The following is a 13442-nucleotide window of genomic DNA, read 5'->3' as shown; positions in this document are numbered from 1 at the left end:
TTATACAAAACAAAAGACCGTTTTTCGTAGTTCCTTTCTCACATTTCTTCAATCTCTGTATAGTCTCTTTTCCAAGTTTTTCCCTTGTGGCTCATTCCTTCCTTCCTCAAGGTAAGCTCTAAATTCTTAATAGGTGTGCATGGAATTACTGAACTCCCATTTAGTGACATTTTGAAAAGGAAAGACCACTTCTAGAACAGTGTTTCAACCACTTGGGAGATGTGTGGATTTCAACTCTTAGAATTCCTAGCAGTGGCCATGTTGGTTGAGGAGTTCCAAGAGGCAAAATACCACACATCTTCAGTTCTCCAGATGTTGGAGAGTAACTGTCCCAACTAGGAGGAGAACTGATGAGGGGAATTAACTTGGACCTGCTATATAAACACAAGAGGGCAAGGTCTGACCTGCCCCCACCCCCACCCCAATGTCTTTGAGCTTTATCTAATCTTTTCCAGCCAAGAACTGCCAGTCCGGGAGATTCCTTGGAGATTATTGGCAGTGAACAATGAAATATCTAGTTTGAATTTTATATGTGGGTGTCTGGTTGTTCATGCCTGACACCAGATTGTGAAACATTGGCCTAAAATGAATTGTAGCTGATGGATGAAGTGATTAGAGATCAGCTCAGGGATAATGTGTCCCAACTCCAAAGAGTATGAGACTTTCATTGTTTAGAAATGCCCCTTGTGTCAAGATTTTCCCTGCTTGTAGAAAGCTTATCATATCAGGTTAGACTCTAAACTACACCTTCCACAGACTATAGTCATATGAATTATTTGCAGTGACTCATGAAGAGGGCTCCTTTTTGGTCACAATTACATAAGAGATTTGAGGAAAATAGAAACCTCAGTGTAACCCTTCCCAGCCAACACCCAAACACTCAAGTCGATAAAAGCTTCTGAGCTATCCAAATAATGAAGACTTCTCTTCCTTCTAGATTTTATCTGTACAAATACTGGGAGTAAAAAGAAGGGACTACAAATACTGGGATATTACTTTTTCTTTAGCTTTAAATTCTGGCACTAATTTTGATTCTATATTTGGGGAGTTCTTAGTATGTAATTCAAAATCCTGACCAGGTTATGAAAATGTTTTGCATAAGGACCATCCTAACTTTCTAAGGACTTTTTTGCCCAACTACAATGAGGTTCATAATTTATAGTAGAAAAGGTCAAGATCTTAGGCATTTTCAGCCTTGTCTAAAGTATATCTTTCCTTTGAAAGGTACTAATTCATACTAGTCATACTGCACAGTAGATCAAGAAGCCTTTTATTCATGAGCTAATTTTCTTCCATCCCATTTTATTTTCAAAGTATTTATTAAATCATTTATTAAATGTCTGGGATATGGAGAATCTGGACACAGTCATTTCTATATACACTGAAAAATCTCACTATTTCATTTAAACAAATAGAATATTTTAGGTATACAAAAAAAACCTAATAGAACAGAATTTTGACCAGAAATTCTGAAGTAAGAGACCAATTAGTTGAAATGATTAAAATCATGAATGACAGTCAGTATATTGTAAAAATAAATAAACCCTTGGGAAATGAGGATCTTTGCTTTAAACCACTCCAAAGGTAATTCTAAAATGATCTCCGCCCTTTGAGGGTGGGGTCCTGCCTTGGATTCACTACAATTTTTTATAAAGTCTGTTCTAGGATCTATGCAAGCAATTTTGTTCAAATGTATTTAATATTATTAAATGTATTTAATAATAAGATAATTCACATTGTCTCCAGCAACCAGCCCCCAGGTAAGCAGGGATTAACACCAGATAAATAAGTAGAAAACAATACTCTAATCAAGGCTGCAAGGAGAAAACCACACACACGCACACACACACACACACACAAACACACACACAGACACACACAATGGCAGGGCGACCTACTGTATATAAACAAGCAGCAAAACCCACACTCACCAGCAATGATGCTGTTACCTAATCAGGTAATGAAAAATCTGCAAGTGAACAGCCAAGCTCAGAGAACATGAAGGACTCACAATGTTCTTTCTATATAGCAATAAATTATAATTCTTTGTACACCAATATAAAGCAAGTTTTGTGTAGGAACCAATCTAGAAACCTGGAGAGTGTGAGTGCTAGTCCCTCCTTAAGCACAAAACCAGTTGAGTGACCTTGGGCCAGTCACTCTCTCACACCCTAAGTGTAAGACACTTCTGAAAAACTGTGCCAACAAAACTTGCCAGGGCAGTTGCCAGAATTCAGCACTGATTCAGAGGCACAGAAGAAGTACAGCAATAAAGAACATTTAAGGAAGCTTCAAACAACATTTATTTGGATATCCTACGAATTATGAATCCTATAATTAGCATAAAAATGGCCAAGTGTGTAAAAAGCAGCAGTAACGTTTTATTAAGTGCAATCAATATGCATGTTATAGAGCTTGCAAGAGCTAAAATTCTAGCAAAGAATAGTATGTGAAAACTTGCTGATGATTGATCATATTTTTTAAAAATAAATCAGTTACTGTAAGAAGAATACCTATCTTTATTTCCTTGGTCTGATATTGATAGGAGCTGGGAACATTTCTTGAAATGTTATAGCATAATCCAATGCTTTATCAGCTATTAATGAACTAGATGGAAAAGGTTGTAAGTTATTGTCATCTAGGTGACAGACAAAAGAAATTTGCATAGAGCCAACAGCTTTGGTGTTTAAGGATTATGTCTCCCAAAATAGAGTGATGCCTTCTTAAAATAAAAGTAAGTCAAATCAAGTTGTTAAACCTCAGCAATTGCAATCAGTACAGTATAATCCGTGTCATTATTCAGACTGCATTCAAACAAGACACTAAAATACCATTGTACCTTTCTAGCACTGATTGCAAAATGAAATATAATACAGTACATTTTATTGGAATGTATACCATAAGCCATTCTATTCTCTGAAAGTATTTTAAAAATTCTGTTCCCTTGTGAACATATTTAATTACTTGCATATTTGTTGTTAATACAATTATGTTGCTTTATTATAATTGGGCAAATCTAAGCAGCTTACCTATAACATATGACAAAAGAAACGGCAATATAATCTATAAAATAACATCATCACCAATTAACTCTATACAATAATAATAAATGACATCCTGTTTCTACCTCACCATGGGATGCCACATTTCTTTTCATCAGAGACCCATTTTGTGCTGGGAATGGTGTCCAGGATACTTCATATTCCTTCCTTCCCTCCTTCCTTCCTTCCTTCCTTCTTGCTTTTTCTTTATCATTTGTGAAGAAAAATAGCTACAGAAATACCATAATCAAGTTATTTTGCACATGGGCATCTGGCTTCCTGCTGAGATCTCTATTAAATGCAGTCAAATCCCATTATATTAAACAAATATCTCTCTCTCTCTCTCTCTCTCTCTCTCTCTCTCTCTCACACACACACACACACACACACACACACACACACACACACACACACACACACACCATGCACAATGCTCTTGCAAAAGAAAGGAATCAGTTCTAAGAAGCAGAAAATGTAGGTTCAGTACCCATACAGATGTTTCAAGCAGATGGGATGGTGGGAGGGGATCCAAGCTAGATTCCCATGAAATGAGATCCAGTGGTTTAAAATTTGAAATGAGAACACAATAGTAGCAAGCTGAGTCCTCCTCCCCACCCACCTTTCCCCACCCACCCAAACTTGTTCTTTCAATCATATTTTCTTCCGGCTGAGGTTTAGACTTTCCAATGAGGGAAATGCCTAACAAAATGAATTCACATAGGAATTCAACTTTGTCCTTCTGCCCATACATATACAGAATAATAGAGTTGGAAGGGACCTTGCAGGTCTTCTAGTCTAGTCCAACCCCCTATGTCAGAAAAATGGCTGTCCAATCTCTTCTTAAAAACCTCCAATGACGGAGTACACACAAGTTCTGGAGACAAGCTGTTCCACTAATTAATGGTTCTCATTATCATGAAATTTCTCTTAGTCCTAGGTTAGATCCCTCCTTAGTAAGTTTCCACCTGTTACTTCTTATCCTGCCTTCAGGTGCTTTGGGGAATAAGTGGACCCTCTCTCTTCTGGGACAGCCCCTCAAATATTGGAAGATGGCTAGCATGTCACCCTAGTTCTTCTCTTCATTAGACTAGACATACCTAGTTCTTGCAACCGTTAACTTTAACTAACTTTAAGTTATGATCCCCAACTCCACCAGCTGGATCCTGCACAAGATTGTCCTTCATCAGCAGGAGTGAAATCTCTGTGAAGTATCTCCACCTCTCCTTTGATGTACCAACTTTAGAGAGATCTGCTTTAGCCTTTCCTAAGCTATACTACTGTGGGCAAGAATCCCTCAGAAGAAATGGAGTAGCCTTCATAGTCAATAAAAAAGTAGGAAAAGCAATACTGGGATACAATCCTCAAAATGACAGAATGATCTCAGTTCGAATCCAAGGCAAACCATTCAATATCACAGTAGTCCAAGTCTATGCCCCAACCACCGGTGCTGAAGAGGATGAAATTGACCGGTTCTATGAAGCCCTACAGCACCTTATAGAACTAACACCAAAAAATGATGTCCTTATCGTCATGGGGGATTGGAATGCTAAAGTAGGAAGCCAAAAGATAACTGGAATAACAGGCAAGTTTGGCCTTGGAGTACAAAATGAAGCAGGGCACAGGCTGATAGAATTTTGTCAAGAGAATACGATGGTCATAGCAAACACTCTTTTCCAACAACCCAAGAGACGGCTTTACACATGGACATCACCAGACGGTCAACACAGAAATCAGATTGACTATATGCTCTGCAGCCAAAGATGGAGAAGCTCTATACAGTCAGTAAAAACAAGACCAGGAGCTGACTGTGGCTCAGACCATGAGCTTCTTGTTGCAAAGTTTAGGCTTAAATTAAAGAAAGTAGGGAAAAGTGCTAGGCCAGTCAGGTATGAATTAAATCATATCCCTGTTCAATATACAGTAGAGGTGACAAATAGATTTAAGGAATTAGATCTGATAGACAGAGTGCCTGAAGAACTATGGACAGAGGTTCGCAACGTTGTACAACAGGTAGCAACCAAAACCATCCCAAAGAAAAAGAAATGCAAGAAAGCAAAATGGCTGTCTGAAGAAGCTTTGCAAATAGCTGAGGAAAGGAGGGAAGCGAAAGGCAAGGGAGAAAAAGAAAGATATGCCCAATTAAATGCAGAATTCCAAAGAATAGCTAGAAGAGATAAGAATGCCTTCTTAAATGAACAATGCAAAGAAATAGAAGAAAACAATAGAATAGGGAGGACCAGAGATCTTTTCAAGAAAATTGGAGAGATGAAAGGAATGTTTCATGCAAAAATGGGCATGATAAAGGACCAAAATGGCAGGGACCTAACAGAGGCAGAAGAGATTAAGAAGAGGTGGCAAAATTACACAGAAGAACTATACAGGAATGAGCTTAACATCCCTGACAATCACAATGAGGTGGTCACTGACCTCGAGCCAGACATCCTAGAATGTGAAGTGAAGTGGGCCTTAGAAAAGCTGAGCAACAACAAAGCTAGTGGAGGTGACAGTATTCCAGCTGAGCTATTCAAAATCTTAAAAGACGATGCAGTAAAAGTGCTACACTCAATTTGCCAGCAAATTTGGAAAACTCAACAGTGGCCACAGGATTGGAAAAGATCAGTTTACATTCCAATTCCAAAGAAAGGCAGTGCCAAAGAATGTTCAAACTATCGCACCATTGCACTCATTTCTCATGCTAGTAAAGTTATGCTTAAAATTCTACAAGCTAGACTCCAGCAGTATGTGGATCGAGAACTACCAGAAGTACAGGCAGGATTTCGAAGAGGCAGAGGAACTAGAGATCAAATTGCTAACATACGCTGGATCATGGAGAAAGCTAGAGAGTTCCAGAAAAACATCTACTTCTGCTTCATTGACTATGCTAAAGCCTTTGATTGTGTGGATCATAACAAACTGTGGCAAGTCCTTAAAGAGATGGGCATACCAGACCATCTTATTTGTCTCTTGAGAAACCTATATGCGGGCCAAGAAGCAACAGTGAGAACTGGACACGGAACCACTGATTGGTTCAAAATTGGGAAAGGAGTCCGGCAAGGCTGTATACTGTCACCTTGCCTATTTAATTTATATGCAGAGCACATCATGAGAAAGGCAGGGCTAGATGAATCAAAAGTTGGAATTAAGATTGCCGGAAGAAACATCAACAACCTAAGATATGCAGATGACACCACTCTAATGGCAGAAAGTGAAGAGGAACTAAAGAGCCTCTTGTTGCGAGTGAAGAAGGAGAGTGCAAAACATGGGTTGAAACTAAACATTAAGAAAACCAAGATCATGGCATCTGGCCCTCTCAACTCCTGGCAAATAGATGGGGAAGAAATGGAGGTAGTGACAGATTTTATTTTCCTGGGCTCCAAGATCACTGCAGATGGGGACTGTAGCCAAGAAATTAAAAGACGCTTGCTCCTGGGGAGGAAAGCCATGGCAAATCTAGACAGCACACTAAAAAGCAGAGACATCACCCTGTCAACAAAAGTGCGTATAGTCAAGGCTATGGTCTTCCCAGTTGCAATGTATGGCAGTGAAAGCTGGACCATAAGAAAGGCTGAACGCCAAAGAATTGAAGCCTTTGAACTCTGGTGCTGGAGAAGACTCCTGCGAGTCCCTTGGACTGCAAGGCGATCAAACCGGTCAGTCCTAGAGGAGATCAACCCTGACTGCTCTTTAGAAGGCCAGATCCTGAAGCTAAAACTCAAATACTTTGGCCATCTAATGAGAAGGAAGGACTCACTGGAGAAGAGCCTAATGCTTGGAAAGATTGAGGGCAATAGAAGAAGGGGACGACAGAGAATGAGGTGGCTGGATGGAGTCACTGAAGCAGTGGGTGTGAGCTTGAATGGACTCCGGAGGATGGTGGAGGACAGGAAGGCCTGGAGGTACGTTGTCCATAGGGTCGCGATGGGTCGGACACGACTTCGCAACTAACAACAACAACAACAAAGCTATTTTTGCAAACACACTATGGCTTTGGTTATCTACTTAAAACTCCACCTCACTGTAGGTATAATTGTGGCTTTTCTAAAACCAAATCTGCAACATAATAGGGCATGCACCCAGCCATATGATACACAATAAAGAAACTGACAATCAGAACAGGCTAGGTTATTTTAAAAACATCAGCCATGTGCTAATGTGACACCTTTTCTCTATGACATTTAAAATGGAATTGTTGATACAGTATTGTTTAATGCAATCAGTCCAGCAATCATACTACAAAATATTATTTCTAGTGTATTCTTAAAGCCTCGTATGAATCCAGGTGGACTTCATGGATTTGTGGGGTTCGTGGCAATGATACATAAGTGATTTATTTCTACCTTCTTCTGAGAAATTCCAAGTATTTCCTAGTGGCTTCCTATCCAAGTACAAACAAGGTCCAACCAGGTTTAGATTTTTGAAATCAGAGAGCTAAGAATTTCTAAGAGTTTGGCTACAAACAAAGGGCTATATGCTGCTGAGTTTCTGCAGACTTCTGATATCTCCTGACTACACTAGATATTAATCAGTGTACAGCTACATTCTAACTTCATCTGCCTATCTATACACATAAATGTGTTACTCCTTCCTGTATTACAAAAGTCTTTTGCTTTTTTACATACATGCCGATCAGTTAAACTTGCACTAAATGACAAGCTTCTCCTATATTTCAGTCCATCATGGAAAAACCCCAATGCTAATTGCTGCCCAGGCTTTTAAAAGAATAAAAATTCTTATATCATTGGTGGGCCTTTTTAGATCCAGCATAAAAGATTCATACTAAACTATTGCCTCTTTGTCTTGTCTGCAAAGAAAATTCTGTTTTCAAGCTATACCGCAGAGTATACTAAACTATGCTTTTAAAAATGATGGGGTGGGGGGAAGCAGCAGTTCTTTGGTTGGCATTTGTAACATTGAAGATTTAAAGCAGCAGCTGGCATTTGAACTTCTATGAGATTTGGGAGGTTGACTCACTCTGCAGAATTTCTGTTCCAGAATTCCTAACCACATGGGTGACTGAAATTCAGCAAATTCAGAGGAACTCCGGCTGCCTCATGCTAAGTTGCTGAATCTGTGAAACTGCATGAAATTGCCCATATTGACTGACAATATGTTGAAGACATAACGGGAAGTTAAACAATTATTTCAGGAAACTTTGGAGGCAACCAGAAAAAGTGAAGGAGCCAATATAGGAGCCAGCCACCAGGGAATGTATCACTTCTGATCCTCACTTTATCACTGGAAAGAGGGATTGCAGGCATATAAATAGTGCATAACATATGCATCAGTGTTTTTAAAACTTGAACAACTTTGAGATGTCTGGATAACATTAAAATTGCCAAGATTGAAAACCCTGATATAACATGTAATGCTACAATAAAAATAGTGCACCAAAGATCTGTACTGTAGTTTGTTGAGCCATGCGTATTTCTAATGTGAAATGTTATTATCAAAAGAGCTGAAACTGAACTGTTTCCCCATTTCATTTTCTTTCTAATCTTCTCACCCTCAGAAATGAAGTTATATATTGGGTTGTATTTTTTTTAATGATGTATGGATTTTTTGTTAATGTCTACTCGTATGATATAGCACCCAGATTCACATTACTTGTGTTGGATGTCCTTATAAATGGACAAGATAAATAATAAATTTTGGGGATTTAGCATCCGTATCCTATATGTTTTATCCTGCAATGTATAAAAATCTTATTCATTACTTTGAGTTTAAAAATTTATTTTAATTAACTCATTTAGTTTTATTCTTTACTTTATTCATATAAATTGTATCCTGGTTTTACTGGCTTTAAGCCTTTTAAAGATATACATGAATATATATAATTTAATTTTAATTTTATTTTATTTAATTTTATTAGATTTATATACCGCCCTTTCCCGAAGGACTCATTATTTATTCATTTATTCATTTTACTATAGCTTATTCAGCTAACCATGATTTAACTACACCATAGATTACAGATTTTGAAAAATGTTACAATTTTAACCAAATGAGTGAATGAGTGATCACTGGGTTTGTATACTTTTAAACATTTCAAAGTGGGATTTTCACATTACAATGGTTGCCTGATAAAATATTTGTAATCTGTTTCATGTGTAACCTGTTTCTATATAATCAAGCTGTCTTCCCCTTCCTTTCCCCACTTTATCCCAATTTAAATATTACATCAGATATTATAATAATAATAGCAGCCACCAGAACCAGCGAAGTGGGCCTGCTTCAGGTCTGTAAAGGGCTTCAATGATGAACTTGAAGAAACTATACAGAGACAGTTACAAAAGCATGGAGAGGAGAAAATCCCCAAAAGGATTTCTTGCTGATTCCACCCCAAGGTCAAAGAGGCAGGAAAGGGGAAAGATAGTGAAGTTTTTAAGATACTGGTTGTATAGCCCGGCTGGCGAATTCTGGAACTTGAGGTCCACATTTCTTAAAGTTGCTGAGGTTGAGAAACTCTGCTGTGGCCTATCTCAATAAAATACAGTCCCAGTCAAATTGCAAGAAGCAATGTCACCTCGCAGAATCCAAGATGCATATCTTCTCTTCTGTGGCAGCTGGCTCATAGAACAGACTGAAGTGCTGGATGGCTCTGATACTGTTCGTTTTCTAGAAATCTTTGAAGATCTGATATTATTTTCCCCAGATGTTGGGGATAGGATGGAAGCCAGCATGTATACATTGTGTTGTGATTCAGGGTCAGCCTGTGGGTTCGGCAGTTGGGTCGGACGATTCAGAGGAGGAGGAGGGGGGTGTTGGAGAGCTTGCTGAGGATAGAGCCCTCAGCCAGGCCCCTCCCATCTGGTTATGACACAGACCCAGCTGTGTGAGCCTGACAGCGTGGATGAAGATGACCCACAGCTGGCCCTGTTCAAGGATGCCCGACGCAGGGGGCAGTCAAGCAGGAGTAAAAAGAGGAAGGCAATGGGGCACCTTGGAAGGAGGCAGAGAGAAGCCACGCCTTGAACTGTTTAAAAGGGGAATGTGTGGGAGGGCTGGTTTGCTGAAGGCAACCGTTTGAATAGCTCCTGTTTCATGGTTCGTATTTTGTTTTGCTCTGTTTGCTTTTGTGTCCATAAATTTGGCAGGCTTAGTTCCAGCCTCTTGCCTTCTTGTAAAGGGGTTGTCCCTGCCTTTTCTGCAGGGCCGGTAGTAGGCTGGTACAGAACACATTGTTGCTTTATGTTGTTGGAGACTTTTTGATCGTAGACTATTAGAAAACTTTTAGGGTGCCTAACCAGATTTTTTAGTTGGTTGTTACATGCTGCCCAGAGTTATACTGGTCAAAATAAGCAGCCATATACAGTACATTTGTTTAATAAATAAAATAAATTTAACAAAGTAAGCCATAGCTCACAGAAGCTCATGCATTTTAATAATTGCTTTTCTGGAAAAGGTGCCATGCGGCTCCCAGTCCTCTACCATGTGCAGTCAAAAAAAAAAGTGGGACTAAAAAATTTCAACCAATCAATTCAAATATGCAGGGTAGGTGCATATCTCGCCTTGGCTCCACTCTTCACTCAAACCCTGTTCTGCACATGCACACATGTACGCGCATGTGCACACATTTTTTGCGGCTCCCAGTTTTTCCTTTTGTGACGCAACCTGTTCCGAGTGGCTCTTTCACTGTTTCAGGTTGCTGACCCCTGCACTAGACCTTTCCTGATTTCAGGAATTTAATGAATTCCTTTGTCTTTGAGAATTTATTGTGCTAGGATTTGAAAGGCAGCAAGGTCATGGATAAGCATCAAAACAAGAGCTGCCTTTTTGATTGTACGTATCATGATTGACACATAACTTGACCTTGGGTAAGTCCTTCTTCCTTTTCATTCCTATCACTTCACCATCAAATATGGCAAAGATTTGACCTATTATTCCAATGGTCTTGAACTATTTTCTTAGTTGTTTGCCAATATCTAATTGGTAGACTTAAAGGCATTCATCAAGTTGCCTTGTTTACCACCCCTATTTTAACTAATTAACATTACAAAGTATTTCACCACTTCCTTGCACCATTGCCAGAACCAATCACCTGCTTTCTGGTTTACTAGCATAGTGGAAGCAATAAACCTTCTTTGAGCAATGAAACATTTGTTTGCTACACCCCTTAATAAGCACTCAAATGGATGAAACATCCTACACTTTATTTATTTATTCTATTTGTTTAACACATCTACAAGCTGCTTATCATTCAATACAATACCCAGTCTGATGGTTCCTGGTTTAGATATTAGGGTTTAGGGCAGGGGTAGGCAACCTTGGCTCTTTTATGACTCGTGGACTTCAACTCCCAGAATTCCTGAGCCAGCATAGCCACTCCACGAGTCATAAAAGAGCCAAGGTTGCCTACCCCTGGTTTAGGGAGTTATTTCCTTAGGGGTCAAGGTCAAAGTGGGAGCTTTAAATACAGGTAGTCCAAAATGTACAACCACAAAATTTCTGTTGCTAATTAAGACAGTTGTTTACTGAATTTTGCCTCATTTTATGACTTTTCTTCGCATAGTTATTAAGTGAATCACTGCAGTTGTTAACTTATTAACACAGTGGTTAAGTCAGGCATGTCAAACTGTCGGCCCATGGGCCGGATGCGTCATGCCAAAACCACGCCCACCCCATTGCCAACAATGGGGGGGAAAGTCACGAGACGTCACGAGTTTGACATGCCTGGGTTAAGTAAATCTAGCTTCCTCATTCCCTTTGCTTGTCAGAAGGTTGCAAAAGGACATTACATGACTTCTGGGATGATGCGACCATCATAAATAAATATGAACCAGTTGCCAAGTGGCTGAATTTTGACCACATGGCCATGGAGATGCTGCAACAGTCATTAAGTGTGAAAAACTGTTGCAAGTCACTTTTTTTTATTGAAAAGTTTTATCATACATTTTATCTTTAACAATCCCCCCTACCCCTCCCCTATCCCTCCCTCCCTACCCCTCTCCCCCTCCCCTCCCCCCCCCCACTTCCCAGAGCTAAGTACAAGGTATAAAAAACAAAAAAAACAATCATAAACATCCATATGCTAACAACCATAAACTCTAAAATCTCTCTCTCTCTAGCTCATATAGGATAACTACAAACACTATTAATATAAAATATATAAAAAAAGAGGAAAAAAGAGAAAAGAAAGGAAGACTTATTCAAATGCTACATGAAACTTTTTAGTCCCATATTTATTCTGGATATACTCGATCCATTTTCTCCACTCCACTCCACGTTCTTGCGAGTGATCTTTCAAATAAGCCAATATCTTTGCCATCTCTGCCAGGTCAGAAACCTTTAAGGTCCATTCTTCTATAGTCGGCAGTTCCTCCTTCTTCCAATACTGACCTATTAAGAGTCTTGCTGCCGTAATTAAATTCAGCATCAACTTAGTGTCCACAACTGTAACATCTGTAATTATTCCCAACAAAAAAAGTTGCGGACAAAACTTTATCCTTTGCTTAAAAATCTTCTGCATATTCCACCAAATTTTTATCCAAAAAGCCTTAACATTTTTACAAGTCCACCATATATGAAAATATGTTGCATCTTCTTCACCACACCTCCAGCATTTAGGCTGATAGTTCGGATACATACTTGCAAGCTTTTTAGGATCTAAATGCCATCTGTAAAACATTTTATAAAAGTTCTCTCTTAAATTTTGAGCTTGTGTGAATTTTACGTTCCTCACCCAAATCCTTTCCCACGTGTCCATTGTAATAACTTCTTGGATGTTTTGGGCCCATTTAATCATACAAAGTGTTGCAAGTCACTTTTCAGTGCTGTTGTAACTTTGAACGGTCACTAAATGAATTGCTGTAAGTTGAGGTATACCTGTACAGTTGGGTGGGGAGACATAACCTCCAATTGTGCGCCACAAAGGGCAAAATATCTGCAGACCTTTCATCTCTGTGGAGGAAAGAGGAAATATCATAGATATGGAAGAGCAGATGGGGAATACTCTGATTTACACAAGGAGTGGTAGAATTTACAGTTAAATGAATTGCTTCCATTGAAAATCTCCCCCAAATGCTGGAGCAAGAAGAATATGAGAAAAATACAATTGCTCACTCTATCCTGTCAGTAAGAATCCAGAAAGTTTTGGGATCTTTATGGCTTCTAACGTTGCAGATTGTCACTAAAAGGCTAAATTGCTCTGCCGAAGATATGATGCAACAACATAACAGAAGGGAAGAGTAAATTAAGAAAGTAAATTAAAGTCACCAACTCTTTCCAAACGTTCAGGAAGCAGCCTTGAGAATAAAGGATCCAAAGAGAAGTGGTTCTGTTTTATTACTTTAGGCTGCTAATGTAAACAGCCACAGAATAGGAAATTGCAGCACCAAGAGTCTCTTAGGGGAAGGGCACTCCAAAATGATCCTGAGTCTCCAGTTGATAGAAAAATTGTCTGAA

General features: G+C 39.1%; 1 protein-coding gene across 1 annotated transcript in view; it reads left to right on the top strand.

Moving 5' to 3' along the window:
* The window catches only part of CDK18 (cyclin dependent kinase 18), a 115734-nt gene extending 107501 nt beyond the window's left edge, over positions 1 to 8233 (top strand). The window contains exon 16 of the mRNA XM_083359837.1: positions 8034 to 8233. Coding sequence (XP_083215963.1) covers positions 8034 to 8107 — 74 coding nt within the window. The 3' untranslated portion in view covers positions 8108 to 8233. The remainder of the gene's footprint in view (positions 1 to 8033) is intronic.
* The last annotated feature ends 5209 nt before the right edge of the window (positions 8234 to 13442 follow it).

This window comes from Vipera ursinii, assembly GCF_947247035.1.
Source record: "Vipera ursinii genome assembly, chromosome: 3".
Taxonomy (NCBI): domain Eukaryota; kingdom Metazoa; phylum Chordata; class Lepidosauria; order Squamata; family Viperidae; genus Vipera; species Vipera ursinii.
The sequence above is the reverse complement of the archived record's forward strand: the minus strand, read 5'-3'. Positions and strand labels throughout refer to the sequence as shown.